At 43.6% G+C, this 26,385-nt stretch overlaps 1 protein-coding gene across 1 annotated transcript in view; it reads left to right on the top strand.

Moving 5' to 3' along the window:
• Positions 1–26,385, top strand: part of LY75 (lymphocyte antigen 75) — a 397,255-nt gene that overhangs the window by 319,830 nt on the left and 51,040 nt on the right. Inside the window, exons 27-28 of the mRNA XM_029605582.1 lie at positions 20,469–20,642; positions 22,469–22,591. Coding sequence (XP_029461442.1) covers positions 20,469–20,642; positions 22,469–22,591 — 297 coding nt within the window. The remainder of the gene's footprint in view (positions 1–20,468; positions 20,643–22,468; positions 22,592–26,385) is intronic.

The raw sequence follows: 26,385 nt of genomic DNA, 5'->3' as shown, positions 1-26,385 counted from the left end.
TACTAAGCAGCACATATCATAAACACAGTAAGACAAATTACATAAAAGCACAACAAATACATTAAAACATATTCAGACGTACATTAAAACTGGAGGTTAACAAAAGTTTCTTGAAATAAGAGACTTTAGGTGTTTATGGAACACCCATTCATTGGGCAACTTGCTCTTGTCTTTGCCCTTCTGTTCCACTGACTACGCTCTCCACCTTGCCATGCCATATGCATGGAATAGACTTCTTGAGTCAGTGCATCATGCTCCCTTTCTGGCTATATTCAATTACAGCTTAAAAACTCACCTTTTTTTAGGCAACTTTTAAATCATAAACATTTCTCTACATCTATATCTGTATTTCTCTACATCTGTCATCTGTATTTGTCTTGAAAAGATTGTAAGCTCCATATAGAAGGGACTGTTTTTTTTAATGTATCTTTATAGCATAGTGTGATTGCCTAATAGTACTTTAAATGTGATAAATAGTAGTAGTAGAGTTCAGAAAAAATGAGATTTTTCTGAACATGCACAGGTATTCCTGCGCAGCTGCCTCATGAGTCTTTTCAGGTTTTTTTTCTTTCAGTAGAGCAAAAGGATGTGTGGGGGATGTTTTGCTTGTTGGAATTTTTACCTTTTGGTTTTTTTGTTTCCTTTTTTCCCTTCCTGACTTTCATTTTCTTTTTTTCTTTTTTTTTTTTTGCTAGTCTGTTTAAAAAATAATTTCTATGTTAAATAATTTTTAAAAAATCTCTCAAAAACTGTTTGACCTAGCTTCAGCGCTTTTCACAATGGCAGACAGCAAATCTGGTTTTAAGATGCCACCATCACTCCTATAAAATGACTGTTGAGCCAGCATAACAGGCACCTTCGATGGCTCAACCCTTCCCATGATGTAGCCAACTGCACTGTATGTGTTCGTATGTTCCCTCCCCCCCCCCCCCCCCGAGGGCCAGAAGATGCAGAACTAAATAGTAAGACTTTTTACAAACTCCAAGTTTCTACTTAAGCAGGAAAGAGGAAAACATCACCAACTCAGCCTAAGTCAAAAAGGCATCCTCTCACGCTCAGTGCCATGACTCTGAGAAGTCATGGTGCAAGCACCATTCCCCCTCCAACAAAGGAAGTGGTAAGTCATGCTTTTCAGGATTGCTTTTCAGGATCAGTAGAGAGAATAACATTATTGATATATCTCTCTTCAGTACAGGCCTACTTTATCAGCACCATCAACAAGTAATTACTGTGTCCTTGCCAGCACCTATATCTTCTCTGCACAGAGAGATAATTCCACAACACAGGGCAAGCGTTTTGATGACTATAATTCTGACACATTAAAGGCAAAATCAAGTTACTGCCACTTTATTTATGAAAATGTGGGATGCATAGCAACAGTCCATGACACACACCTTTTGCATGCCTTGCCATGACACAAGCTCAGTGGCATCTGAAATTCCAGTAGAACCAACATCTCCAAATGCTATCCCACAAAGTGCAAATATCTTTAACTCTTATCCATTTTCCGACATAGTGGTTAAATCCTACCAACTGATTCAGAGGTCACTTTTTTTCACCAACCTCAAATCCAAGAAAAAGCAGATGCTTCCAATCAACATAGGTGAGTTCATTTCAACAGTCTTTGTTCTCAAGAAACCTGGTCACCCCTGGAAAAAATATTTCATATGAGTCTTCTAGAGCAGAGTCATTTTCAGTGGTCTAAAAGTGTGTTCAGCCCCTAGTTAAAGATCAAGGTAATCTTAATCCAAACAGATAATTACATATCCATGTTCTATATCAAAAAACAGGGAGGGTCAGGCTATTCTTACTTTTGTCAGGAAGCCTGGAAGAATTGGAAATGGCCCATTTGCCAAACCATGTTTCATCAAGCTATCTCCCTGGGAGCCAGAATTGGATGATAAGCAGATTGAGTCTCCAGTTACATCACATGAATGGTCATTAGATGTCAAAGTAGCTCAAGACATTTTCCAATTCTAGGACTCTTTGATCACAGATCTATTTGTAAAACCATTAAACAAGATTCTCACATACTGCTCTAGATTGCCAACAGAGGACATTTTAACTGAAGATTCCCATGGAATCACAGACTGCTGTATTTGTTTCCCTCAATACCACTTTTATTCAAAGCAATTCAGAGAAAAAGGTCAAATGATTTTGATAATCCTGTTTTGGCTTTGTCAAATTTAAGTAGCCAAAATATGTTCAATATCTGGTAAGACTGCACATATTCCCATCCTCAATTACACAGAGCAATGGAAATCTCCCACATCTCAACCTTTGATAAATGACTCTGACTGTGTGAAGTCCACTTGAGGCATTGATTTTCAGGCAATCACCTTATCCAGAGATGGCGAATTCCAGTCCTCGAGGGCCACAAACAGGCCAGGTTTTCAGGATATCCACAATGAATATGCATGAGAAAGATCTGCATGCACTGCCTCCATTGGATGCAAATCTTTCTCATGCGTGCTCATTGTGGATATCCTGAAAACCTGGCCTGTTTGCGGCCCTCAAGGACTGGAGTTTGCCATCCCTGACCTAATCTGAAGCAAAAATTAGTAATAAAAAAAATCAAGCTTCTAACAGAAATACATTGAAGGGATACGTGCCATTTTTAATTTGTATCATACTGCAACCTATGCCAGCACATCTCACAGGAGCCCAAAATCCCCCCCCATAGGAAAAATATTCAACATAAGGGGATCCTACTCATGGTCTTCCTTTAATGTAGTATATAGATTATTCAATGCTGAAAATGTACAGAAACATGCTGCATTGGTGAGACAGGCCAGACATTAAAGGCAAGCATCAGTTCACATAGACACAAGATAAAATGCTTTGTTTGTTTATTCAATACTTGATTAATTACAAACCTTAAATCAATGTGATCTACAATAATAAAATAAAAGAATACTATAAAACAATTCATACAAAAAAGCAATACGATATACAATAAAATGAAAAAATACTACTACAAAATTCATACAACATACAGTAAAATAAATATTGATATAAAAGATAACTAGGTAAAATAAATTAATACAATGATTAATTTAAAAGAAAGATTAAATTCAACTGAAATACAGAGATAACTAAGCATTTCATAGTCGTTCAGAAAAACAGCTACTTAGTGTTCATTAATAGAACAAAATAAGTAAAACCTACACAAATTGTAAGCGAAACACAGGAAGCATTTATAAAATTTAAAAAAAAAGTTAACCTAATAATTTGGGAAAGACTGCGAAAACAGTCTTTAAAACTCTTCTGAATTTTATGTAATTCTTCTCCAAATGCAAGGTAAGTAGAAAGGAATTTCAAAGATTTGGTGCTAAGAATGAGAAGCCAATTTTCCTGGTAGTTTCTAATCTGATATCCTAGGGAGCAGATACTTTTAGTAATTCCTGTTAAGAAGAGCATAATATTTGGCTAAGAAGATAAGGGTCAATAAGACTAGAGAGGTATAATAGAGAACCTTAAAGGCTAAGCATACAATTTTAAACTGTATACTTAGGGATACAGGTAGCCAGTGAAGCTTTTAAAGTAATGAGGTGATGTCAAATTTCTTTGACTTAAAAATAAACGTAGCTGCTGTGTTTTGCACAGTTTGCAGGATTTTTTAACTGAGTAAAAGTGAGGCTGTGAAGTAAGGCATTGTGCAATACTCTAGCCTAGCTAGAACTAAAGAATAAGTTAAACATTGGATATCAGAATGATCAAGATATGATCTAAGTTGACAGATGAAGTGCAAGAAATAGTAAGACATTTGTCATACGTGCAAAATATGATCAGAAAAGGACATTGAAGAGTCAATTCTGATGCCCAAGATGGTAATGATGACATGAACTGGAGGGGAACCTGCCATTAAAGGAATCATGAGTTGTAATGATTTAAATCTCCTAGAGAACCACATTGCTTCAGATTACTAGGGTTGACTTTGAATTTGGCAGAGTGCAATAGGGATGTGAATCGTTTTTTGACGATTTAAAATATCGTCCGATATATTTTAAATCGTCAAAAAATCGTTAGGGCCACGATACAATACCAATTCCCCCGATTTATCGTTAAAAAATCGTAAATCGGGGGAAGGGGGAGGGCAGGAAAACCGGCACACTAAAACCCCCTAAAACCCACCCCCGACCCTTTAAATTAAATCCCCCACCCCCCAATGCTTTAAATTACCTGGGGATCCGGCGGTGGTCCAGAACGGCGGCGGTCCGGAACGGCCCCCTCAATAGAATCGTGTTGTCTTCAGCCGGCGCCATTTTTCAAAATGGCCGCCACAAAATGGCGGCGGCCATAGACAAAAACGATTCGACGGAGGAGGTCGTTCCGGACCCCCGCTGGAGTTTTGGCAAGTCTTGTGGGGGTCAGGAGGCCCCCCCAAGCTGGCCAAAAGTTTCCTGGGAGTCCAGCGGGGTTCAGGGAGCAATTTCTTGCCGCGAATTGTTTTCGTACGGAAAATGGCGCCGGCAGGAGATCGAGTGCAGGAGGTCGTTCAGCGGCGGTCCGGAACCCCCGCTGAACGACCTCCTGCAGTCGATCTCCTGCCGGCGCCATTTTCCGTACGAAAACGATTCGCAGCAAGAAATCGCTCCCGGAACCCCGCTGGACTCCCAGGAAACTTTTGGCCAGCTTGGGGGGGCCTCCTGACCCCCACAAGACTTGCCAAAAGTCCAGCAGGGGTCCGGAACGACCTCCTCCGTCGAATCGTTTTTGTCTATGGCCGCCGCCATTTTGCGGCGGCCATTTTGAAAAATGGCGCCGGCTGAAGACAACACGATTCTATTGAGGGGGCCGTTCCGGACCGCCGCCGTTCTGGACCACCGCCGGATCCCCAGGTAATTTAAAGCATTTGGGGGGGGTTCGGGAGGGTGGGGGATTTAAATTAAAGGGTCGGGGTGGGTTTTAGGGGGGTTTAGTGTGCCGGCTCACGATTTTAACGATTTTTCACGATAGTTTACACACCCAAACGGCAACAATACGATTCCCTCCCCCTCCCAGCCGAAATCGATCGTTAAGACGATCGAGGACACGATTCACATCTCTAGAGTGCAACCAGTTAGCAACAGCATTTAGGTAGTAGTTAAATCGGATCATAGAAAAGGGTAGAGCAGAGTCCCAGTTAGCAATGATTTGAATGTCTGCATAGAGATAGAAAATCCTAGGCTTTGTATGAGAGTAGCTAATGGTGCCAAATATATATTAAATAGAATAGGAAAAAGAATACAACCTTGGGGAATACCACAAGTCAGGAGAATATTACTAGAGTTTGTGGAGTTCCAGATAACAGAATAGAGATAACATTCCAGAAAAGATTTAAACTATTCAATGGACTGACCACAAACACCAATTTTGTGTAAGCAGTTAAGCAGTAGTTAGTCTGCTATGTTGAAAGTGGCACTCATGTCCAGGAAGATCAACAAGGTAATTTTCCCTTTATTTAGGAAGAGATTAATTTCTTTTATCAATGCAGTCAGAGCCATATCTGTACTATGACCCTTACAGTAACTGGATTGTTTTGGGTGAAGAGTGAAGGTATGCTCAAGAAAGACTGATAGCTGAGATTGCACCACTTTTTTGACCTTAGAAAGAGTTGGGAGATTAGAGAGAGGACGGTAATTCTCAAGAATATATGAAACATGATGATGGTTCTTCATTAATGGTTTGATCAAAGCTGTTTTAAGAGATTGAAATATGCAAATTAGTGTTTACAATATCAGTGAATGGGAAAGTAGTCCTAGATCAAGATTTTTTTATGAATCTGAAAGGCAATTGGTTGAGTGATGAAGATGAGTTGTTATCTGCTTTAAATGAATACTGGGTCCAGCAGGGGTGACTTTATTAGACGCTGAGAGCTTACTGGAATCAGTTCTTTGGGTGGGATAGGTGGAAAATTCAGCTCAGAAGAAGAGTTCTTGAGAGTGGTGTTGGATGTAGATTCAACTCTAATGTTTAGGGTTTTTAATTATTACTAAATGATTGTGCAATAGAATCAGCAATCTACATGGAAGATGGAGGTGTTAAAGGATTATGACCGGAAGTATAAGAAACAAGATTGAACAATTTCTTGGGGCTTTCTGCTTTAGATAGTAACCTTTTGTAGTAGTCTTTTTTTTTTTGCCTGTTTAATGGCCAAAAGGTAAGCTTTAGTAATACTTTTCAGTCTGAGCTGATCTTCTGAATGCTTATGCCACTTCCTTTCTTCATGGTGAATTTGGGGTGGGTTTTTTTTTAGTTTTTATATTGGGGTGATACCAAAGAACAGAGGGCTTAGATTTATTTTCACAGTAGTGAGCTGGGGCAATGCTGTCATATGCTACATTTAATTTAGTGTTCCAGATAGAGATTTTCTCATCTAAAGTAATACCAGAAAAGTTAGAAGGAATGTTTATTACTTCTACCAGATTTTCTGGGGTGCTATCTTCGGTGTCATAAGCTAAAATCTTGCTCTTAGAAGGTTTAACTAAAGGAAGCACTAAACTTAATTTAAAAAGAATTAGGATATGGTCTGTCCATGTAGGTAACAAGTAGCTGAGGTTATCAGAATGTAACAAAACAGTCATTGATGTGAAAATAAGATCTGTAAAGTAGCCACTGTTATGAGTGGGTTGTATAAGACAAAGGTGACAACTCTGTGGGGGAGCACCTTTTGGAACAAAACCACTACAGGATAATTAAAGGAAATTTTAGGGAAACTTTAAACAATCCAGGATTGCAGAATTTTTCAAGTTAAAATGATCTGACACTTTGGAATTGACAAGAGGACTCATCAAAGACCTAGGCTTCTTATCACATTGTAAGCCACCTTCTCTCTCTCTCTCCCCCCCCCCCCCCCCCCCCAACTTTCCCTTCACCCTATCACAGAATGCCTTTTATGATTCATTTGTTTCCTGGTAAGTCCTCTATTGCTCATTCTATTCTGACTTGAGGAAAAGAGTATTAGCTCTCGAAAGCCAATCACAAAATGTATTGTTAGTCCAATAAAAGGTATCGCCATGTTTTTTTGTCTTTGTTAGCTTTTTTCTCACAGGACAAGCAGGATGGTTGTCCTCACAAATGGGTGACATCGAGGATGGAGCCCAACCATGGAAAACTTCTGTCAAAGTTTCAGGAACTTTGACTGGCCCCTACTGGGCATGCCCAGCACGGCACTAACCCTGCAGCCAGCAGGGGTCTCCCTTCAGTCTTCTTTTTTCAGAGCAGCAGTAGCCACGCGGTCAAAGAGCTCTTAACCACGTTCCTGACAGGAATTCTTCAATTAAATTTCTGAAGAAAATTTGCCCCTCAGGGGTCTCCCTTCTTCAAATTTTTCACTCCGCGGTAAGTTTTTGCCGTCGTTTGGTCGAATACCGTCGAGTTTGGCCCTCGAGGCCCATTGGCAGTCGACAGTCCAGCGGCTAAATTTTTGGCCTATGGCCATGGCGTCAGGGGTTCCGTCGGTGTCCGGATTGTACCCGAACTATGTCAATCACAGACCCACATAGAGTCTGTGTTTTGTGCTTAGGAAGCGAGCATGATGTCCTGACTTGCACCAAATGTGCCCTAATGACACCAAAAGGTCGCAAAGCCAGAATGGAAAAGATGGGACTCCTTTTCCATGCTCGTACCCCAACGCCATCAATTGCATCGATGTCATCGGAACCGGCACCGTCGAAGTCTCATCATCATCGACAGCCCTCCGGTGACCGTCCGCCATCGACGACTTCACGGCCATCGACTCCTGTACCTTCCCCTGATCATCGAGGGGATCGGAAGGAGAAACATCGCCATCGACGTCATAAGTCTCGGCCCGTCGAGGAACCAATGTCATCGACCTCCGTACCGTCTGAGCCTCTGCCAAAGAAGTCTCGACCAGAAGTGGCACCGTCCACTCCTGTCTCGCAGACACCGAGGCAACCCTCACCCCTCCGGGGTTTGGGAGCCGCGATTCCACCAGTGACGGTGGTCCCTCCGGCTCAGCCTCAGCCTCCCTCTCCCATCGAGCCGGGTCTCGTTACCCCAGGTCTCCGGGCAGAACTGGACCGGCTGGTCCAGGAGGCCATCGACAAGGCGGTTCCAGACTCCTCCGGCACCGACTCCGGCACCAAGAGTGGAACCGGTCACCGATCCGATTCCAGCAGCACTGGCACCGCTGCTTGCCCGGATGGAAGCGCTTATGAATGCCCTTCCACCAGCAATACCCGGATCACCGACAGCCTTCTCATCAGGTGGAGAAACACCGTACCAAATTCCCCCTTCGGGGGTAGTTCCATCGGTGCCTTGTTGTCCCTCGCCACCGATACATTCCTCGGGGGCAATACGCACATCAGCTCCACCGAGGATTCCGATGCCGACACCGATTCCCTCGATGCCGACACCGGTTCCTTCGATGCCGGCACCGGCACCGATGCCGGCACCGATTCCATCAAGGACATTCTCGATGCCCCCGGTGATTCCTTCCAATTTCTCGGAGCCTCAACCGGGGCCTTCAGGTATTCAGCCCCCTCATGGTCCTACAGGTCAGCATCCTGATCCTTATGACACCGATGATTTGCCTTCACCACCCTCTCCTGCGGGGAGTAGAAAGCGTTCTCCCCCTGAGGACCTCTCTTTCATAAATTTTGTGAAGGAAATGTCAGAGTTGGTCCCTTTCCAACTTCAATCTGAACAAGATGACAGGCACCAGATGATGGAATTACTCCAATTCCTGGATGCCCCTAAGGTCATCACCTCTATTCCAATTCATCAGGTTTTTCTAGACCTTCTCAAAAAGAATTGGGAATCTCCTGGATCTATTGCTCTGGTAAACAAAAAAGCTGACTCTACCTATCTCGTACAGTCAGCACCTGGCTTTCAGAAACCACAATTGGACCATCATTCTGTTGTGGTTGAATCAGCTCAAAAGAAAGCTAAATGACTAAAGCCATATTCTTCCATACCTCCTACTAAGGAAAATAAATTCCTAGATAGTATAGGTAGAAAGGTGTACCAAGGAGCCATGCTGATCTCTAGAATAGCTTCTTATCAGCTGTATATGACTCAATATAATAGGGTCATCCTAAAACAGATGCAGGAGTACTCAGATGCCTTACCAGAACAGTTCCAACCACAGTTTCAATCCCTACTAAATAAAGGATTTGAAGCTGGGAAGCATGAAATAAGAACGGCTTATGACATCTTTGATGCTTCCACTAGACTTTCTGCTACGGCCATCTCTGCCAGACGCTGGGCTTGGCTCAAGTCATCTGACCTTCGTCCAGAAGTTCAGGACAGGCTCTCTGACTTGCCCTTTCTAGGGGATAATTTGTTTGGTGAGTAGATTCAGCAAATTGTTGCTGAATTAAAGGATCATCAGGAGACACTTAAACAGCTCTCATCCATTCCTCCTGACTTGCCTTCTAAACAGCCGTTTAGGAAGGACTCCAAAAAGTATTTCTTCCGGCCACGGAAGTATTATCCCCCACTAGCCAAGGCTAAGCCTGTGAGGACTTACCATAAAACTCAACCTCACCAGTCTCGTAAACAAAAGCCCACAGCAGCTCCACCTGGCCCTGCGGCAGGTTTTTGACTCTCACTTAGAGAGCACTTGCCAAACCCCTCTTCCAGGCATACCAGTAGGAGGTCGGCTGTGCCACTTTCTAGAAAGGTGGCATCATATCACCACAGATAAGTGGGTGATAGTGATAATTGCACAGGGTTACCATCTCAACTTCCTGACTCTCCCTTCCGACTCCCCACCCCTGCAGGCGTGGAGACTCACAGATCACTCTGTTCTTTTAGAGCAGGAAGTTTCTCTTCTCCTACAGTCAAACGCTATAGAACCCGTTCCTTCCTTACAGTGAGGACTAGGGTTCTACTCCAGGTACTTACTGATCCCAAAAAAGTCAGGGGGACTTCGTCCGATCCTGGACCTACGGGCCCTCAACAAGTACCTTCACAAGGAGAAGTTCAAGATGGTAACCCTGGGCTCGCTTCTCCCTCTGCTGCAAAGAGGGGATTGGCTATGCTCTCTAGACCTGAAAGACGCATATACCCACATTGCAATCACGCAATCTCATCGCAAATACTTGCGTTTTCTAGTAGGCCGAAATCACTACCAATATCGAGTGCTACCTTTCGGCCTGGCATCCGCACCACGAGTTTTCACCAAATGCCTCGTGGTAGTTGCAGCTTTTCTGAGGAAGGCAGGTGTCCACGTCTACCCCTATCTGGACGATTGGTTAATCAGGGCCCCAACCCAGCTGATTGCTCGGTCCTCCCTGACCCTAACAATTCAAACTTTGCTTTCTCTAGGGTTTCTTGTCAATTACGACAAATCCTACTTAGTCCCATCTCAGACCTTATCCTTCATTGGGGCAGACTTGGACACCTTACAGGCAAAAGCCTTCCTTCCTCATCAACGGGTTCAAACCCTTGTGTCCCTAGCTCGCCAGCTGCAGTCTCAACACACAGCAACAGCTCGCCAATTCCTCGTTTTACTAGGACACATGGCCTCCTCAGTTTATCTGACTCCCATGGCCCGTTTAGCCATGAGGGTCACGCAATGGACTCTGAGATTACAATGGACACAAGCTGTTCAGCCTCTGTCCTCCATTGTTCGCATCACAGATGCACTCAGTCTGTCTCTTGCTTAGTGGACAAATCAATCCAACCTCCTACAGGGCTTGCCTTTTCTTCCACCAGATCCCCAGGTAATCCTCACCACCGACGCTTCCAACATCGGTTGGGGAGCTCATGTAAACAATCTACAAACTCAAGGATTCTTGTCACTAGAGGAAGCCAAACACCAGATAAATTTCCTGGAGCTGCGAGCAATTCGCTATGCTCTCAGGACTTTTCAGGATTGCCTATCGAACCACACAATCTTAATTCAGATGGACAACCAGGTGGCCATGTGGTACATAAACAAGCAGGGAGGCATAGGCTCCTTCCTTCTGTGTCAGGAAGCTGCGCAGATTTGGGCCGAAGCCCTCTCCCACTCCATGTACCTCAGGGCCACCTACCTGCCGGGAGTAGACAATGTATTGGCAGACCAGCTGAGCCGTGTCTTCCAACCACACGAGTGGTCACTCAATCCCTTGGTGGCGACCTCTCTGTTTCACAAATGGGGTTATCCCCACATAGACCTTTTTGCGTCCCCTCAGAACCACAAAGTAGACAATTACTGCTCTCTCATTCGGAGCCAGCACTCTCGGCCGAGGGATGCATTCTCCCTCACGTGGACAACCGGTCTGCTCTATGCATTCCCTCCACTTCCTCTTCTGTCGAAGACTCTCGTGAAGCTGCATCAGGACAGGGGAACCATGATTCTGATAGCACCGCACTGGCCACGCCAAGTGTGGCCAGTGAGGTGCTATCAGGATCATGGTTCCCCTGTCATGCTCGCTTCCTAAGCACAAAACCGCCAAGTGTGGTTTCCCATACTCCAGGATCTCTCCATCCGCAGGCACATTCCTCTGGGAAAGGACCCGCATCTGATCACTCAAAACGACAGATGCCTCCTCCATCCCAACCTCCAAGCCTTGTCCCTGACGGCATGGACGTTGAAAGGTTAGTCCTTCAGCCATTTAACCTTTCAGATTCAGTTTCTCGTGTCCTGATCGCTTCACGAAAGCCTTCCACAAGAAAATCTTATTCCTACAAATGGAAAAGGTATACATCATGGTGCACTTCTCAGTCCCTTGATCCCCTTTCCTGTCCAATTTCCAAATTCTTGGACTATCTCTGGCATTTATCAGAATCAGGTCTAAAGACCTCTTCCATTAGAATGCATGTCAGTGCGGTAGCCGCCTTCCATAAAGGTATCGGGGGTGTCCCTATTTCAGTACAACCCCTTGTTACACGTTTTCTTAAAGGATTGCTCCATTTGAAGCCACCTTTACGTCCTCCGGCCCCATCTTGGGACCTTAACCTGGTTCTTGGTCGCCTTATGAAACCACCTTTCGAACCTCTTTACTCCTGTGACTTAAAATATCTCACATGGAAAGTATTATTCCTTTTGGCTATCACTTCAGCTCGCAGGGTTAGTGAATTACAGGCGCTAGTTACCTATCCGCCTTACACTAAACTCCTGCAGGACCGGGCGGTACTCCGCACTCACCCTAAATTTTTACCTAAGGTAGTTTCGGAGTTTCATATTAATCAATCCATCATACTACCTATATTCTTTCCCAGGCCCCACTCCAACTCCGGGGAACAGACTCTGCATACCCTAGACTGTAAACGGGCTCTAGCATTCTATCTAGACCGTACAGTTGCCCACAGGAAGAGCACTCAATTATTCGTCTCTTTCCATCCTAACAAGTTAGGGCAACCTGTGGATAAGCAGGCTCTTTCCTCCTGGTTGGCGGATTGCATCTCCTTCTGCTATCAGCAAGCTGGCATTCCTTTTCAAGACTGTGTTAAAGCACACTCTGTGAGGGCCATGGCGACTTCAGTAGCACACCTTCGATCGGTGCCGCTTCCTGACATCTGCAAGGCTGCAACCTGGAGTTCCCTCCATACATTTGCAGCCCACTATTGTTTGGACAAAGCTGGAAGACAGGATTCCATCTTCGGCCAATCTGTATTGCGTAACCTTTTTCCAACATGATGTACCAACACCCTTCCACCTTCCCGGTAGGGTGCGGATGCCCTCTCCCAAATTCCACCCCAGTTGTTGTGCCTGTTGCACGCCGTTGGGTACATTTGGTGCATGTTCGGACATCCTCAGCTCGGTACTCACCCATTTGTGAGGACAACCATCCTGCTTGTCCTGTGAGAAAGCAAATGTTGCTTACCTGATGTAACAGGTGTTCTCACAGGACAGCAGGATGTTAGTCCTCACGAAACCCGCCCGCCACCCCGCGGTGTTGGGTTCATTTTTATTTTATTTTTCGGCACTGCCTGTAGCTTTGAAAACAAGACTGAAGGGAGACCCCTGCTGGCTGCAGGGTTAGTGCCGTGCTGGGCATGCCCAGTAGGGGCCAGTCAAAGTTCCTGAAACTTTGACAGAAGTTTTCCGTGGTTGGGCTCCATCCTCGATGTCACCCATTTGTGAGGACTAACATCCTGCTGTCCTGTGAGAACACCTGTTACATCAGGTAAGCAACATTTGCTATTTCTATACATGAATGTTGAAATAAAGTTTTCTTTATAGTTGCCTCCTGAAATGATCAGAGTTCTCCTAGCATCTAGAAAATGCCAACAAAATCTTATAATTTCAAATGGAAAAGGTTCACTAACTCTCCTCTTCAACAAAACCATTTTACACGTCCCCCTTGCACATCAGTACCTGTTAGGCCTTTCCACCAGGAATGAAGATTGTCATTAGAGTTCACTCTGTGCTAAAACAGCATACCATGAAAATTTCAAGGATCTTCCTATTTCTCATCAACCTACAATTGCCAGATTCATGAAGGGCCTAAATCATCTTAAATCTCTGATTAAAGATCCTCTATAACCTAGGACTGAAATGTAGTTTTGGCTCAACTCCTAAAATGCCATTTGAACATTTGCCAAAGGCAGAACTGAAGTTCCTTTCTGGTAAAGTCTTTTTTTTATTTTTGATAGCGGTTATATCTGCCCGAAGAGTAAGCAAGCTACAAGTATTAGTATCATACTCCCCCTCTACTCAAATTTTCCATAAGTGTGGTTTAGAAACATATTAAATTTAGAACCAAAAATTGTCTCAATTTCATTTAAATCAGTCCATTGTTTTGCTAACAATTTTTTCTATGACCGCACACCAATAAGGGTGAACAAGCTCTTCATACACTGGACTGCAGAAGGGTTCTGTCATCTCGAAAGAACAGAGTCTTACAAAAAGTCTTCACAACTGTTTGTTGCTTTCAATGCAGTCAAAATTCTTCAGTTACAAAGAGAACTCTTTCAGCTTGGATATCTGATTGCATTTCCTACTATTATAATCAGTCAGGAAAGCATAAGAATATAAGAACATGCCATACTGGGTCAGACCAGGGGTCCATCAAGCCCAGCATCCTGTTTCCAACAGTGGCCAATCCAGGCCATAAGAACCTGGCAAGTACCCAAAAACTAAGTCTATTCCATGTTACAGTTGCTAGTAATAGCAGTGGCTATTTTCTAAGTCAATTTAATTAATAGCAGGTAATGGACTTCTCCAAAAACTTCTCCAATCCTTTTTTAAACACAGCTATACTAACATCACTAACCACATCCTCTGGCAACAAATTCCAGAGTTTAATTGTGCGTTGAGTAAAAAAGAACTTTCTCTGATTAGTTTCAAATGTGCCACTTGCTACTTCATGGAGTGCCCCCTAGTCTTTCTATTATCCGAAAGAGTAAATAACTGATTCACATCTACCCGTTCTAGACCTCTCATGATTTTAAACACCTCTATCATATCCCCCCTCAGCCGTCTCTTCTCCAAGCTGAAAAGTCCTAACCTCTTTAGTCTTTCCTCATAGGGGAGCTGTTCTATTCCCCTTATCATTTTTGTAGCCCTTCTCCATACCTTCTCAATCGCAATTATATCTTTTTTGAGATGCGGCGACCAGAATTGTACACAGTATTCAAGGTGCGGTCTCACCATGGAGCGATACAGAGGCATTATGACATTTTCCGTTTTATTCACCATTCCCTTTCTAATAATTCCCAACATTCTGTTTGCTTTTTTGACTGCTGCAGCACACTGAACCGACGATTTCAATGTGTTATCCACTATGACGCCTAGATCTCTTTCTTGGGTTGTAGCACCTAATATGGAACCTAATATTGTGTAACTATAGTATGGGTTATTTTTCCCTATATGCATCACCTTGCACTTATCCACATTAAATTTCATCTGCCATTTTGATGCCCAATTTTCCAGTCTTACAAGGTCTTCCTGCAATTTATCACAATCTGCTTGTGATTTAACTACTCTGAACAATTTTGTATCATCTGCAAATTTGATTATCTCACGCGTCGTATTTCTTTCCAGATCATTTATAAATTTATTGAAAAGTAAGGGTCCCAATACAGATCCCTGAGGCACTCCACTGCCCACTCCCTTCCACTGAGAAAATTGTCCATTTAATCCTACTCTCTGTTTCCTGTCTTTTAGCCAGTTTGTAATCCACGAAAGGATATCACCACCTATCCCATGACTTTTTACTTTTCCTTGATGCCTCTCATGAGGAACTTTGTCAAACGCCTTCTGAAAATCCAAGTATACTGCATCTACTGGTTCACCTTTATCCACATGTTTATTAACTCCTTCAAAAAAGTGAAGCAGATTTGTTAGGCAAGACTTGCCTTGGGTAAAGCCATGCTGACTTTGTTCCATTAAACCATGTCTTTCTATATGTTCTGTGATTTTGATGTTTAGAACACTTTCCACTATTTTTCCTGGCCCTGAAGTCAGGCTAACCGGTCTGTAGTTTCCCAGATCGCCCCTGGAGCCCTTTTTAAATATTGGGGTTACATAAGCTATCCTCCAGTATTCAGGTACAATGGATGATTTTAATGATAGGTTACAAATTTTTACTAATAGATCTGAAATTTCATTTTTTAGTTCCTTTAGAACTCTGGGGTGTATACCATCCGGTCCAGGTGATTTACTACTCTTCAGTTTGTCAGTCAGGTCTATCACATCTTCTAGTTTCACAGTGATTTGATTCAGTCCATCTGAATCATTGCCCATGAAAACCTTCTCCAATACGGGTACCTCCCCAACATCTTCTTCAGTAAACACAGAAGCAAAGAAATCATTTAATCTTTCTGCGATGGCCTTATCTTCTCTAAGTGCCCCTTTAACCCCTCGATCATCTAACAGTCCAACTGACTCCCTCACAGGCTTTCTGCTTCGGATATATTTTAAAAAGTTTTTACTGTGAGTTTTTGCCTCTACTGCCAACTTCTTTTCAAAGTAAAGTGAATAGCCATCAGGTCAAGGCTGTAGCAGCTTTCTTACCACATATTCACTTTACATCTATAGATATATATGCAAGGCTGCCATCTGGTCTTCCATCCATACCTTTACTGCACATTACTACCTAGAAAATACTGTACATTAAGACAACAGTTTGGACAGGCAGTTCTTATTTGATTCCTTCAACCCTTTCCTCCTACCTCTGGCATAATTATAGGATGCATGATCAACTAACAACATAAAAGCATAATGTACAATTCATACAAAATCTCAGTTTGGGAGTCCCCACTTGTGTGCCTGATCCTTGTCCTGCTTGTCTACAGAGAAGGCAAAATTGCTCATCTGTAACAGTTATTTTCTACATAGATAACAGGATAAATCACAATCCCACCTGCTTTCCCTTAGTTGAAAGTCAGTTTGCTATAAAGACTGAGAAGATTCACGAGGCAGCTGCTCATGAATGCCCATACATTTTCAGAAAATCCTTCTGGATTTTTTTGAGCTCTATGAGAGTTTTTCATCTCAGATGATGTCCCAGACTTGTATGGCTGATTTTGTCCTGCTGTATATCGAAAACACCTGTTACAGATGAACAACTTTGCTTTCACTGCTCATTACTGCCCAGAAAGTGTTTCATATCAAGGCAGCAGTTTTGGCTAAGTAATTCTCAAGAGCTGCTTGCATTCCTTCAGCTCTCCTTTAAGCCTTTAAAAGAATATGGGTTGCATGTACCAATATTAATATAAAAATATGGCAAATACTTACATGAAACCCTCAGCTTGAAAGTCCCCACTTGTGGTGACCGATCACTGTTCTGCTTGCCAACGGAGAAAGCTAAGTTGCTTACCTGTAACAGATGTTTCTGTAGGCAGCAGGACAAATCAGCCACACAATCTCACTTGCTCCCCTTAGTGTTGAACCTTAGCTTTGCTATAAAGACTGAGGAGAGTTTCGCAGCTTCACCCACTTGAGTAGCTGACTTGTCCTGCTGTCTGCAGAGAGCACTTGTTACTACAGGTAAGCAACTTCACTTTACCTGTGTACGGAGTGAGCAGTTTTTGGACACCCGTTTTAACTGAGTAGATAGCTTTTGAAAATTGCTCTCTTTGCTGCTATTTTACCCATTTTAATGAATATTGCCCACCTTGTATGTGGGTAAAAGTACCTGCATGCATTAACAACCATGGGTACTTATTACCTACATATGTTTGGCAATGTTCTGGGGCAGGGTTTGGTTGGGGGGGGGGGGGAGGGCAGAGAGGAGAGAGAAACAAGGGTAGTTTTTGGGGGGTTTTTTTGAGTAATCAGAATTACTTATTTAACAAGTACATTTTAATCACCTTCCTGATTACATCTCTCAAAGCGATTTATAACAATCATTGCATTAAAACAATATAAAATAAAACAAATCACTCAACAGACCAATATTACCAGACAATTATTTTTCTTTTTGCTAATCACTCACCAGGCCATTGACATAAGCCATGTTTTTAATTTCTTTCGAAACCTCAAAAAAGTGGAAATTTTGTGGTTTCGAAAGAAATTAAAAACATGGCTCATGTCAATTACCTACATAACAGGGTCATTCATCAAAAAGCATTATGGTGTTAACGCACGCAATAACGCATTAACACTTGTGTTAACGCCATAACGCATGCGATAACACTAGCACAGGGTGCGAATGCAAAATTTAGGAAGGGGCGGTATTAGGGAGGAGTTTGGGCAGGATTTATGAAAATGATGGGCACTATCATAAGAACATAAGAACATAAGAAATTGCCATGCTGGGTCAGACCAAGGGTCCATCAAGCCCAGCATCCTGTTTCCAACAGAGGCCAAACCAGGCCACAAGAACCTGGCAATTACCCATGGTTTTAATGCTGGACATAACTACACCTTTTTTCCTGGCATTAAGCTGTGTGATGTGACCAAAAGGGCCGTAACGCAATTTCGATAAATTGTTTCAATTGCATTTCGGCCATTTCTGGGCAGGGGAGGGGGGTAGAGAGCCTCTGGGAAAGCCCTCACAATGGGGCGGATTTTCAGAGCCCTGCTCGCGTAAATCCGCCCAAAACCGGGCGGATTTACGCGAGCAGGGCCCTGCGCGCCGGGAAGCCTATTTTACATAGGCCTCCCGGCGCGCGCAGAGCCCCGGGACTCGCGTACGTCCCGGGGTTCTCGGAGGGGGGCGGGGCCGGAGCGCGCGGCGTTGCGGGGGCGTGTCGGCAGCGTTTTGGGGGCGGGTACGGGGCGTGGCTACGGCCCGGGGGCGTGGCCGCGCCCTCCGTACCCGCCCCCAGGTCGCGGCCCGGCGCGCAGCAGGCCCGCTGGCGCGCGGGGATTTACGTCTCCCTCCGGGAGGCGTAAATCCCCCGACAAAGGTAAGGGGGGGGGTGTAGACAGGGCCGGGTGGGTGGGTTAGGTAGGGGAAGGGAGGGTAAGGTGAGGGGAGGGCAAAGGAAAGTTCCCTCCGAGGCCGCTCCGATTTCGGAGCGGCCTTGGAGGGAACGGGGGGAGGCAGTGCGGCTCGGCGCGCGCAGGCTATACAAAATCGATAGCCTTGCGCGCGCCGATCCAGGATTTTAGTGGATACGCGCGGCTCCGCGCGTATCTACTAAAATCCAGCGTACTTTTGCTTGAGTCTGATGCGCAAGCAAAAGTAGGCTGATCGCGCTTCTTTTAAAATCTACCCCAATGTGCAACTATTTATATTCCTACAGGAGGGGCATCTAATAGCTCGTGGTGAGGTGTTGGTGGTGGTTTAGAGTAAGGAGCCAGTTTTTCATGCAGAGTGAGACGTACAAATAGCACAGTACACCTCTGTGAAGATTTGATGTCATTTGGGATGAGAAAAGTCTCACAAAGATAAAATTTTGTATTATGTTCTCTCGCCCTAGCTTGATGTTACCCTATTATAGAGTCTAGGGTGAGAGAACATAGTAGAAATGTCATCTTTGTTAGACTTTCTCACTCCAAATGACTTCAAATCTTCACCAAGGTGTACTGTGCTGTTCATATGTCTCACTCTGCATGAAAACCTGGCCCCTAAACCACCACCTCACCTCGGGCTATTGGATGGCCCTCCTATACGGGCCGATACAGTAAGGAGCGGTAGGAAGAGATGCGTTAGTGCCGGGCGTACCCGCGTTTGCCGCACACACAGTCCGGCTCACCTACCGCTCAATACTGTATTTAAATAGCTTGCAAATGCAAGCCGAGTTCAAGAAGCATCCGTGAAGCGTTAGGCCCTCGCAACCCATTTTACTGTATAGGCGCTTTATACAGCGCCTACACAGTATCCTGGTTGCGCTGGTACCTATCATTTCAAATGACAGGCGGCACCAGGAAGTGGATCCCAACTTTAACCCAAGAAAACCTAAAAACCTAAAATCCCTTCCTCCCGAAGCGACTGGACATGTAAAATCTTGAAAACCTAAAATCCCCTCCTCCCGAAGCGACTCAACATGTACCAACTTACTTTTTGTTGCTTTTTCAGCCCTTTCAGCCTTCTCTGCCATCCTCCGGAGGGGGCAGCCGGTGGCGAAAGCGGCTTCCAGAGGTCCCCGCCAGCCCCCGCACGCCCGTAGTGCACGGGCGCTCAAGCCAATGAAAGCACATGGACGGGCGTGCGTGACGTACGCCGTGACGTCATGCACGCCCGTTCATGTGCTTTCATTGGCTTGAGCACCCGTCAATTTGGGCGCTAGAGCCAGTGAAGCACATGACAACACGGCGTACGCTTCGCTGGCTAGTGACATGTCCAGTTGCTTCGAGAGGAGGGGATTTTAGGTTTTGGGGGAAAGTTTGCCGTCTACCCTTACCCCTGCCTCTAATGCAGGGGTAGGGGTAGGCGGTAAATTAGCAGGTTAAACGCGCGGCTAAACTGCAGGTTAAAAAGGCGATAGTCGGGGCGCGCGTTACTGAATGGGGGGGAATAGCTAATCCGATCGTTTACATCTCATATACATGCCGCGGGCGGAAGGGGTTACTCGTTGATTTAAAGAGGCGGTAAGAATGGGTTAAAGGGGATAGTGAATCGCGGGTTGGACTAACGTGGCCAAATTGTGAGTAAAAGGTGGGTTAGAAACAGGGTAACCGTGGCCGAACTTTACTGTATTGACCTGATAGAGATATAAAATATTGACCTGATAGAGATATAAAATATTGACTACTATGAGGGCCTTATGTTTTAGCATTTTGATGAATCTGGGATAAGTTTGCCTTGAACAAGTTCTTCCACAAAAAACAGGCACAATCTTGTGCGGTTATCTTTCTGCGTAGTTTTGCTTTGATTAATCTGGAAAATCCCCTGGGTAAAAATTATCCATGGGGTGTGCTAAAATACAGGTAGTTCAATTATCTACTCCTGTATGAATAGCTCCTGAGAATTGTCCTCCTGCAAGTCTGTGCTCATGAAGGAATCTTGAAAGTTAATTACAAATGTATTCATTTAAAATGTGTCTTCTGCAGATTGTTTGCCAGCTTTTACTTCTGGGTTAAATGATTTTTTTTTTTAAGTTTCTCAGTTCTGTCAGAAGCTTATTTTGAATATCCTAACCACTTTTTTTTAGCATACTTGTAACCATAAATATTGTTTTGTGTTTTTTTTTTAAAGATGAGACTCATACAGAACCAAAAGCTGTAAATACTTCAAGCATAAAATGTCCACATATGGTTCAAGATACCCCATGGATCTCATTTAAAAACAATTGTTATACTTTTCTGATATCACAGAAAAGGTGGAAATCTATTCTACCATATGAATCGCATCACGTATGCAGGAAGTTAAGTAAGTAATTTATTTATTTTTAAAGTATTCATATAGTCCTTGTGCCATATGAACACGTATTGTATTTTATTAACATCATTTAATTTCCAGTAATTGATTTGAAATGTCCACACTTGGTATTTTAGAGGCTTGTTATTGAATGGCATGCATTGCATTGGGAGAGAAAGAAAAGTATTCTTCTGTTCTGTGATTGATTGAGTGATAGCATCCAATGCAAAAGGCCTGAAAATGAAAAAAGAAATACAGTACCAACAGGGAGGGCCATTTCCAAAAGCTATTTGAAACTGTCCACCCTGTGGGCAAGTAAAAGTTGTGTGCTGGTCTACAATGCATGTATTTTTTACCCATATGGAGCAGAGGTGTTCCCGGGGGTGGGATTAGAGTGAGGATTGCAAAAAGGCACATGGTTCTATATTTCCAAAATCACATGTGGCATTTTAATTGGGGGTGAGAAGGGGAAAGATGTATTTATAGAAAAAAAATGAGGTAGTGCAAGCATCTGTGAGTTCTTTCTTGGGCAGTTTTCATAATAAAAATACGCATGTACTTTCATTTTGGAAACTGGTGTAAAATGTACCCGTGCATTTTGCAGCAGTATGGGCAGTGTGAAACTTTTCCTCGTGGAGGGAAAGGCATTTCCATGGATAAAACAGTATTTTTTTAACCTGCAATTTTGTAAAAGAAATTGCCCACCCATTATGCAGGTAAACTTACATGCCTACTGCAGGTTTGCACTTATGTTTTCCCAGACTGAGCGGATGCTTTCCTAAGTGGAGGAGGAAAGGGGTTTGGACTTATGTGCATACGTTTGCGCTTTCAAAAGTATATGCAAAAATTTTCTGCACACATAATAGGTGTAATTGTATGTGGGTAAGTGTGGAATAATTCTCAAAGTGGACTTAATGAGCATAAATCCACTTTGAAAACTGTTGTAACTTACATGCATATTTGCCACCTAATTTAGGTGAACTATTATAAAATTAACTCCATAATGCATAAGAAACCCTTCAGTATGTTAAAAAAAAAAAAAAAAAAGTTTTCGGCAGCCAAACAGCAGCAAGATCCTGCAGGTATTGTCTGGCATTAAACGCCTGCTAAATATTACCAATGTGGCAGATTTGTAAAAAGTATAAAGAAAGTACTCTTTAATTTATTTTTAATAATTTTAGATTTTGTTTTTAAACTGCTATAGCTCCTTTTCAGTGGGCTCTTGCCTTCCCCTTGGGCCACCTGAATTTAGGAGCAAGCAGTTACCTTCTAGCAGAGCCTGCTGGCACAGAGAGCTATTGGTTATAAACTTTGAGGCAGTAGTTCAGAATGCTGGCACAGGAATCATTTGTTCCAATTAATTGTCACATAACATTTGATGTACACTACAGCTCCATTATTGCATCAGTAAGGACTCTACCTCCTCCCGCCCCCACCCCCACCCCAAAGTAAACAGAATGTTTATTGAAAAAGTTCTAAGATTGTTTTCAAATCAAAGTTTCCAGTAAGAGAGATTTATAACAGCAACAGTGTTGACCAAGGTCTGGCATTTTCTTGTCAGCAGGGTGATGGATCCTCGACACTGCTTCAGGCCCTCAGCTCTTTTTATATTGGGGCACTGACTGCCAGGGTGTGCCCTACCCATTGGGCATTGTTATTTAGTCTGTCAAAAGCAGGACAACTTGCAAACCATATTTAAAAAGCACACCATAAAGCTCTTTGTGTGTGTGTGTGTGTGTGTGTGTGTGTGTGTTAAATTGGCAGACTCAAAGGTGTGAGAAACAGGGAGTGAATTTAATGTAGCCTGATATAAAGTAAATCAATTTCTGTTTCTGTAGATCCAGATGCATATGTTTTGAGCATTCGAAATGAAGAGGAAAACAATTTTGTTGTTGAACAGCTCAAACCCTTCAGCAGCTTGGTTAAATGGGTATGGCTGGGTGTTGTTTACGACAACATAGGTAAGTTGCTGGCCAGTGAAAAGTAGGGGGATGTGCGTGAGAGAAATTTTTGTTTGATTCGTTTTCAGTTCAAATGAAAACTTCCCATATTTCCCAAAATGCCCAAGTGTTCCATTTATTTTGGGAAATTTTTGCACTTAAATGCCATTTTACGTGCATAAAATTGAACTTAATGCACATCAGTCATATTTAAGTGCGTAAAATCTAATTTTGTGTTCATAATATTGTACACGAATAAACTGCTAAAAACAGAATGAATGAATATCCCTACTGAAAAGGGAAATACAAAACTGTAGAGGTGCTGAAACTTGGCATATTTTGCAGAATGAATGAACTTATTACCAAGAACATGCCACACTGGGTCAGATCAAGCCCAGCATCCTGTTTCCAACAGTGGCCAATCCAGGCCATAAGAACCTGGCAAGTACCCAAAAACTAAGTCTATTCCATGTTACCGTTGCTAGTAATAGCAGTGGCTATTTTCTAAGTCAACTTAATAGCAGGTAATGGACTTCTTCTCCAAAAACGTATCCAATCCTTTTTTAAACACAGCTATACTAACTGCACTAACCTCTGGCAACAAATTCCTCTGGCAACAAATTCCAGAGTTTAATTGTGCGTTGAGTAAAAAACAACTTTCTCCGATTAGTTTTAAATGTACCACATGCTAACTTCATGGAGTGCCCCCTAGTCTTTCTATTATCCAAAAGAGTAAATAACCGATTCACATCTACCCGTTCTAGACCTCTCATGATTTTAAACACCTCTATCATATCCCCCTCAGCCGTCTCTTCTCCAAGCTGAAAAGTCCTAACCTCTTTAGTCTTTCCTCATTGAGAAGCTGTTCCATTCTCCTTATCATTTTGGAAGCTCTTCTCTGTACCTTCTCCATCGCAATTATACAAATGACTTCCTGCATGGGTAAAAGGGCTATTTAAATTATAATTGCCTAACCTGCATGCAAGTACATGCAGAGCAGCAGAGTATGCATATTTTTACCTGTATTGTATTGGAGGCCTTTTCGGAACAGGGTTAGGTCAGTGGAGAAAACCTTTTCCAGGGCAATTTTCAAAGGTAAACTGGTGCTAAACAAGAGGGTAAAAGTAGCCACAGGTTTTCCACCTGCCCGCGTGGTTTAAAATATTGCCTCCATAAGGAGGTAAAAGGCAGTTAGATTATACTGAATATACACAAGTAGATTTCCAATTGCCAGAAAGCATGTATGTGTATATTTTTAGCCATAGTGAAAAGAGATATTACAGGGAAAGGGGGACTGGGGATGTGCTTTGAGTCCTGGTTTGAAACCACATGTGAACATAAGCTAACATTCAAACACAATGTATACAGGTACCCTGCATTTCAAAATTGACTGGATGTGTCCGGGCTGAAAATTACGCACATACTTTTGATGTAGGGAGGATAATTTGAAAAGCCATTTGCACAAATTAAAGAATATATATATGAAGAAATGGCCTTGTTTACAAAATTGCACTGTGGGTAGACCTACAAATGTAGAATCTATATGTGTGTGTAAGTTTACCTGCAGTGGGATTAGGCATTCATAAGGGCACATGATAGGGGAAGGGTTTGCACAGCATGGGGTAGATTTACAAAAAGGGCGCCCTCGCGTACTTTTGTAGGCGCATCAGGCGCAAACAAAAGTACGCGGGATTTTAGTAGATACGCGAGTAGCCGCTAAAATCCTGGATCGGCGTGCGCAAGGCTACCGATTTCGGGTAGCCGGCGCGCGCCAAGCCGCGCAGCCTACCTCCGTTCCCTCCAAGGCTGCTCCGAAATCGGAGCGGCCTCGGAGGGAATTCGCTAACGCCCTCCCCTCACCTTCCCCTCCCTTCCTCTACCTAACACACCCCCCCGGCCATGTCTAAACCCCCCCCCCTACCTTTGTTGGGGGATTTACGCCTCCCAGAGGGAGAAGTAAATCCCCGCGCGCCAGCGGGCCGCTGGCGCGTCTAGACGCAACCCGGGGGCGGTTCCGGAGGGCACGGCCACGCCCCCGGACCGCCCCGGGCCGAAACCACGCCCCCGGGCCCGCCCCCGAAACGCCGCGTCCCGCCCCGAAAACGGCGCGCCGCTCAGCCCCGCCCCCGACACGCCCCCCTTGGAAAACCCCGGGACTTACGCAAGTCCTGGGGCTCTGCACGCGCCGGTAGGCCTATTGAACATAGGCGCACCGGCGCGCAGGGCCCTGCTCGCATAAATCCAGGCGGATTTACGCGAGCAGGGCTCTTAAAATCCACCCCCATATGTTTTTGCAATTTTCAAAGTATGCTCATATTTCTCCTCAAAAACTATTTGCACATATCAGGTGTAAATGTGTGCAGGTAGTTTTTGTTGGATAATTTTCAAAGGAAAATACACATGTACTTTCCCTTTGAAAACTGGTGTAAAGTCTGAGTAATTGACATTGAATCAATGCAGGCAGTTAAAAAATTACCCCCTAAACACCCTATTGAAAATGTATTTTTTAATTCATAGATTTTCTCAACGTTATTTACTGAGCAATCACAGTTCATACACTGAACAGTTTATTATATAAGAGAAAATATTCTGTGTATGGAGCCAATACTTCTTCAAAAAAGTAAAATGTACTCTGCCATACTTAGCTACTTTCTTGAATATTAGTTTTATTTATTTACAGAATAAGTGTTCTATTATGTATGTAATGAACAAAATGTTTGAATTTATTTGAGATTGCAGAATTTAAATATCCAGATTAGAAATACTAAAAAAGAGTGGCTCTAATTCAATTTGGTTTTATCACCATTTATTTTTCTGTGGAAGCTGCGATAACATCCTCTTGATAGATTATGGACAGTGATCCATCGGCATACGTGTCATCCAATAAGCATCCATTATTGTAGAAAACGCACATTGCATTGCTGTCAGCAGGGAGAGTGAGGAAGAGAATTGCAATTGAACACACTGCTAGTTATTGTGACAACAGTACCATTATTATTATATTTACCAGCGTCTGCAAACAGGTTCAGACTAACCAGAGATAAGCGCTGGTTTGTTAAAGACAGCATTTCAGCATGGCTAACCAGTATCTGCTATGATGAGATGTGTATATATAGCAGAAGCAGTGGCCTCCCCGGGTGGTGGGGGAGGCAGGGATTCATGAGAGTTTGGACATCTAGTGGCCAAAATATACAGTCCCTGATGCATGGTTCTGGAAGAAGCCCTGGTGCATAGCTCCCAGCCTTAGGACAGTTGCTGCAATGACCAGAATACTGAGAGAGAAGGTTTATTAAAATGGGAGGTTGCGGGGGGAATCCATGGGTAGTTGTGAATGAAGACTCGTGGTTCCGTATGCCAGCACTGAAAGAACTGGAAGAAAAAGCAACTGTTTTTGTAAGAAAAAAAAATTATGCCTGGTTCTAAGTCATTTTCTGAGTCATGTACTCTTGGTTGGCCTTTGACAGTTCAGTGGTGCCTTTTTGTACAGCTGTTTCTTTAGTACAGGCATCCTGGTGAGCCTTAGATGATTAGAGAACTGTGGGAAAGAAGACCACTCTTGGCACACGCAACCACAAAAGTTAGAGCCAATAACTTTTAAAGATGTTTCCTCTGGTCTAACCTAGTGGCTCAGTGGCAGTGCTATGCACTGCCTTGCCGAGGACCTGGGTTTGAATCCTGTGTTGGGTCTTTCACAGAGGGCAAAGTTCCCAGCTGTTATTGCATAACAGTGACATCCTCTGGCCAGATTTAGGGCTCAAGATTGTACAGGGCTCAAGATTGTACAGTTACAAGAGCCCTGCAGCAAAAGATTCAGC

Source organism: Rhinatrema bivittatum, chromosome 6 (assembly GCF_901001135.1).
Source record: "Rhinatrema bivittatum chromosome 6, aRhiBiv1.1, whole genome shotgun sequence".
Taxonomy (NCBI): Eukaryota; Metazoa; Chordata; class Amphibia; order Gymnophiona; family Rhinatrematidae; genus Rhinatrema; species Rhinatrema bivittatum.
This window is presented reverse-complemented; position numbering and strand designations above follow the sequence as displayed.